Here is a 5659-nt window from a genome sequence, read left to right as displayed (position 1 = left end):
GGGAAGGAGGCTGTTTTGAGTCTTAGCAATAACCAGCCGTGCTGATCAAACTACTGTCTTCCCTGTCATTGATGAGTACCCTGCTCTGCTGAGAGAGGGACTGTGTGCGTGTGTGTATGTGTGTGTGTGTGGTTTCTCCATCATGGCATTCCCTGTTGAGGCTAGTGGTCATTACACTGTTGGACTCTTCTTTAGAAAAGAAAACACACTGGATACTTTATTCTTGGTTTATTTTGAATGAGAAATGAATTACTAATGTCCTGTTTTGGGGTTTGTTTGTTTTGTAAAAGAGATAGTGTAAGGCAGAAATAAATGAAACTAGAACATAACTCTCTTCAGTGTGTTGTGGTTATATGTTCTATGTTGTAGTCAGTGGTGGAAATTGTGTGGAACCATCCAGCACCGGGTTCTGGCAATGAATCTGGAGGTGGGGGGGTCAGGTGGTGGAGATGTGGGGGTGGGGGGGTTCTGGTGGACAAGTCCTTTCCATCTCTAGTGAAACCTACATCTTCTTAACCTCTTAACCTCTCTTAATCTTTTAACCTCATAGGAGCCAACGGACCCACAGGTGGATCCGAAGTGATATAAAGAGTTTACCTCGATCAATTCTCTTCATCGATATCACATTTTTTTCACAACTTTGCATGCTATACGATGCCACCATTTTTTCCCCGAGACGGTAAACACGGCCTAAGTCACATCCAGTTTTCTCCAACTGGAGAATGTGTCATGTCCGGTTTCAACGCCGAATTTCCATACCATTGGTCGGCCAACCCCAAAAAATCCCCCCCCCCCCAATTTTTTTTTATTTTTATCTGATACATGAGAAAGGTCAAAGGTCAAAGATGGTGCCAAAATATCTCCAAATGGCCTAAACATATAGGTGTCCGCCTAAACATACCTGTACTAAAACAGGTACAAAGTTGCATTTGCTCACATTACTAGCATCGACTTTGACACAAGTACTAATAAGACCCTGGAGTACTGATTCCTAGATGATTTGGGCTTGGTCATCTGGTTTCCAAGGTGATATTCACTGTAAAAGCTGTTGTTTTTTTAGGCGGAGACTGAATTTGAGATGTTTTATAATGTTCTAGCTCTATTTACTCTAACATAGATTTTGATTCTGACACTTCTACAGCCACCCCACAGGTGTTAGCTTTCATTTGATAATAAGATCATTATGAAGGCCCTTGTGATTGTGGAGATATTCTATATTCACTGTGGGCATGTCATTTCGAGCAGAAAACCAGAAAAATGAGGTGGATAAGATCTGGTTTTAACCTACGATCTGAAGTATTTAGGATAACTGTTCAAAACTATGCTGTATGAATTGCATGATAGGAACTTAAATAAGGTCTAGATTTTGCTTCTTTGTTAACTTAATAACCATTTTATTTTTATGTAATTTTCCAAAAGAACTGATTCGTTTTGTTTAGTTTTGTAATTAATATTATTAAAAATGTCCGATTTATTTATTCTTATTATTTTATTTAGTGAACTACCAGGTTTCTTAAACTCGGTTGCACAAATTGCCTTTTCTTTTAAGTCATTTGTATCGACACAACAGCAAATGTATATCTACTGATCCACAGTATATCCACAGAGTGTAACTTATACTTATATCTCATGGGCTTAGTTCTCTTACCCCATCAAATGTAAGCATGTTTCACTTCACTGTTTATAACAATGGAATAGTAAACAAACACTGTACACCTTCAAAACATGATTCAAACTATCATTTTGATCACACGGATAGACAAAAGTGGGAGACCACGTTGCTGTTGTCTGAATCCCAGAACCTGTCAGTGGATAACCAGCGACCCTCAGACTTTGTCCCTGATCAGAGGTTCAGTATATCATTAACCCTACCTAATACACTGTGTGTGTGTGTGTGTGTGTGTGTGTGTGTGTTGCCCAGATGCCACTCTCACAGCCCCAACACCCCACTTGCCAATTATGATACTGAAAGGTCTAACCATTAATGAACGTTAGTTATGGTTAGTTATTGCTGTTGGCTGTTTGATTTATTTTGCGCTGTTGTTTTTTCCTCAATTTATAACATAATGCAATTATACACAACATCGACATTAAACATTGAATGATTATTAGGCATAGAGGTGCTTTGCGTTCCAGAGTGTGGAAAGCATGGACACAGCGTGGGAGAGATTGATGATTACCCTGCTCTGCTGAGAGAGGGACTGTGTGTGTATGTGTGTGTGTGTGTGTGTGTGTGTGTGTTTGTGTGTGTGTGTATGTGTGTGCGTGATTTGTGTTATCTGTCCATGTCGTGGACGCACTGTTAGAGCTCTCTACAGAGGAGAGGAGACTCTGGACCCACCATGGAGTCGGGAAAGGTAAAGATATCTCCGTACACACACAAACACACACTGTCTGACTCATTATATCTGACTCATTTACTAAACAAATGTTGTCAAATTGCCAGGTTTACTAATTTTCTCTGTATCAAACCTTCATGTAGCGAGGTGTGTGTGTGTGTGTGTGTGTGTGTGTGTGAGAGAGAGTGAGAACGTGTCATGATTGAGCTGAGAAAAAGTGCCACAGATCTCACTATTTGTTGGGGCCATTGTCTATGTAGCTCTCTGATTTGTGAAATGAGGCCAGTAGTGACATATCGGTTTGCTTTTGTGTGTTTTTTTCCAAATCAATACTTTTTCAATTTGATATCCAGATATTGATTGCATAGTGCATAGTAGTATGTCATATAATGCTGACTAAGTATTTATTGAATATGATTTGTGTGTGATAATACGGTATGTCCATCATTATGAAATAAGATCCTTGCTGCTCTTGGGGTCAAGTGTTTATTTGTGGGATCCTGGATAGCTATATGTCAGCAGTAATTGACAGGTAATCTGGCCTGTGTGTGTGCGCTTATGTGTGTGTGCGTGTGTGTGTGTGTGCGTGTGTGTGTGTGTGTGTGTGTGTGTGTGTGTGTGTTGCTCTCCTACAGCAGTTGACTGGTACTCTGGCTCTGGCTGTGTTCACTGCTGTTCTGGGTTCTCTACAGTATGGATACAGCCTAGGAGTCATCAATGCACCTCAGGAGGTACTAACTGTTTAAAATAATCCATATCTAATCTAATAATCTCTCTCTCTTTCTCTCTCTCTGGGCTGTAATTGTTTTAGTTAACAATTATATTTTGCTCATATTTTTAAAATAATGATCTGATTCTCTACATCAGAGCAAGGTGCTAGAGTGAGTGACATGTAGTAACAAGAGTGTTGCACAAAGGAAGCTTGGTTCTAGCAGTTGACTCCCTTTTGCCCTCATCTCTGGGAATGGGAATGGCACTTCACACATTTAATTTGGAGGCCATCATTTCATGATTTAGAAAATCGCTGAGCACCTCGATAGTAAGATAAAAAAAAGATCAGATTGATCGGTAGATGAATCAACTAATAGGAAAGAAAAAGGTCCTAAACAGCTCTAATATTGTATAGAGTGTATATATCTATAAGATTGAAATAGGTGTGTGTCTATACCTTTTAATAGTCCTTTAATTGCATGATAGATGCAATGGTTATATTCCAAATTGCTTTACATGAGTTGTCCTTGGGTCGTAGGTCATACAGAGGCATTATGGGCGGGCCCTGGGCGTGGTCTCAGAGGAGCGCCTCTTCCTGTCAGAGAACAGCACACAGGCAGAAGAAGTGCATCCTTCGGTCACCATGTATTGGTCACTCTCTGTGGCCATCTTCTCCGTCGGGGGGATGGTCTCATCGTTCCTGGTGGGCTTTGTGGGAGACCTGAGAGGAAGGTGAGAAGGTGGAGGGTGGAAAAAAGAGGGAGGGTAGGAAGAGGTGGTGGGTGGAGAAGAGAGGGAGGGGAGGAGGAGGAGGATAGAGAGAGGAAGGGAGGGGTGGAGGATGAGAGAGGGAGGGGAGGAGGATGAGAGAGGGAGGGGAGGAGGAGGGTGGAGAAGAGAGGGAGGGGAGTAAAAAAATGGAGTAAAAGCAATTTGTGACAAATTTGCAGATCACAACTTTTTCTGCAACTAACCTAAACTCAACAGTGTAGCCATAGGAACTATATCATCTCTCTCTCTCCCTCTCTATCTCCCTCCCTCCTTCCTTCCCTCCCTCCCTCCCTACCAGGGTGAAGGGAATGTTAGCAGTGAACATTCTGGCAGTAGTGGCTGGACTGCTGATGGGTCTGGCCAACATGTGGAAACCTCACATCATGGTCATTGCTGGCCGGGCTGTAATGGGCTTTTACTGTGGTAAGAAGGAGATTTATCCTCAGCTTGGTTGTCATCCACAACACAAAGCAAATAATATGTATACTTAAGTGTAGTTAGTTATACATACTTAGTATTGGCCATTCTGGGTCGGCACACAAGGCTACTTGCTTTTACTCGTGAGTGAGTGTCAAGTCATTTCTTTTGTATTTGTATTGAAAATACAAATGAATGGCCATTATAAATCGGTAACAATCAAGGAATGAGATCACATGAATCACATGATCACTAATGTTCAGTGAAAAAAGCTCAAATCTAGTGTCGAGGTTCGAGGCCTGGCCTTTAGCATGTCCTTATTTTGACACAGAGTGTGAAGACAAGCACATGTACACAATGGCCTCCATTAGAACACATAGCATACAGTATGTACGGATTCCAAATGTACTGTGTGGCCAGAGATGGTAGCAACACGCACAAACGTTACCTTTCAGGTTTGTGCATGCGTGCGTATGTGTGTTTCAGGCTTGTCTTCAGGGTTGGTGCCTATGTACATAGGGGAGATTGCTCCCGTGGCCTACAGAGGAGCTCTGGGTACACTTCACCAGCTAGCCATCGTCACTGGCATCCTACTCAGTCAGGTGAGGCATACCCTGTCCCTCTCCCCTGTCCCTCTCCTCTGTCCCTCTCCCCTGTCCCTCTCCCCTGTCCCTCTCCCCTGTCCCTCTCCCCTGTCCCTCTCCCCTGTCCCTCTCCCCTGTCCTCTGTCCCTCTCCTCTGTCCCTCTCCTCTGTCCCTCTCCTCTGTCCCTCTCCCCTGTCCCTCTCCTCTGTCCCTCTCCCCTGTCCCTCTCCTCTGTCCCTCTCCCCTGTCCCTCTCCTCTGTCCCTCTCCTCTGTCCCTCTCCTCTGTCCCTCTCCCCTGTCCCTCTCCTCTGTCCCTCTCCTCTGATATTCAGTGTCTAGGGGGAACATCCTTCTCCCTCCATGTTTGCCTATGTGTCTGCTGCGGCACATAGGCAAACCCCTAACCCTACCCTAACACCAACCTGTTACCGTTTAAAATCCCAACCATTATGATCTCAACCATGTGATCAACAATTACAATCCATAGTGTTCGAGATAGGAAAGACATGAGATTGACACTCCTTCCTAACGGATCACATGGGCAGCATTCCTACTGCTTCAAGCCCAAAAGCAATTGGATTGTGTACTACACCGTCCCCAAGCATCCTAGTTCAGTAACCATGTGTTGTCTCCGTGTCTCTAGGTGATAGGTCTGTAACCATGTGTTGTCTCCGTGTCTCTAGGTGATAGGTCTGGAGTTCCTGTTGGGTAACGACCGACTGTGGCCAGTGTTGCTGGGTCTGTCTGGAGCTCCTGCCTTGTTACAGTGTGTCCTGCTGCCCCTCTGCCCAGAGAGCCCCCGCTACCTCTACATACACCGGGGACTGGAGCAGCT

At 43.9% G+C, this 5659-nt stretch overlaps 1 protein-coding gene across 2 annotated transcripts in view; it reads left to right on the top strand.

Moving 5' to 3' along the window:
- The first annotated feature begins 2286 nt into the window (after window positions 1-2286).
- Window positions 2287-5659, top strand: part of slc2a2 (solute carrier family 2 member 2) — a 6776-nt gene continuing 3403 nt past the window's right edge. Inside the window, exons 1-6 of one of the 2 annotated variants that reach the window (XM_080543670.1) lie at window positions 2287-2357; window positions 2975-3070; window positions 3589-3782; window positions 4120-4244; window positions 4725-4840; window positions 5508-5659. The exon at window positions 5508-5659 is cut by the window's right edge and continues 11 nt beyond it. In XM_080543670.1, the coding sequence (XP_080399796.1) occupies window positions 2343-2357; window positions 2975-3070; window positions 3589-3782; window positions 4120-4244; window positions 4725-4840; window positions 5508-5659 (698 nt within the window). In that variant the 5' untranslated portion in view covers window positions 2287-2342. The remainder of the gene's footprint in view (window positions 2358-2974; window positions 3071-3588; window positions 3783-4119; window positions 4245-4724; window positions 4841-5507) is intronic. The other variant, XM_080543671.1, reaches the window with a different exon arrangement.

Source organism: Nansenia antarctica (assembly GCF_963989245.1).
Source record: "Nansenia antarctica genome assembly, chromosome: 1".
Classification (NCBI taxonomy): Eukaryota; Metazoa; Chordata; class Actinopteri; order Argentiniformes; family Microstomatidae; genus Nansenia; species Nansenia antarctica.
The sequence above is the reverse complement of the archived record's forward strand: the minus strand, read 5'-3'. Positions and strand labels throughout refer to the sequence as shown.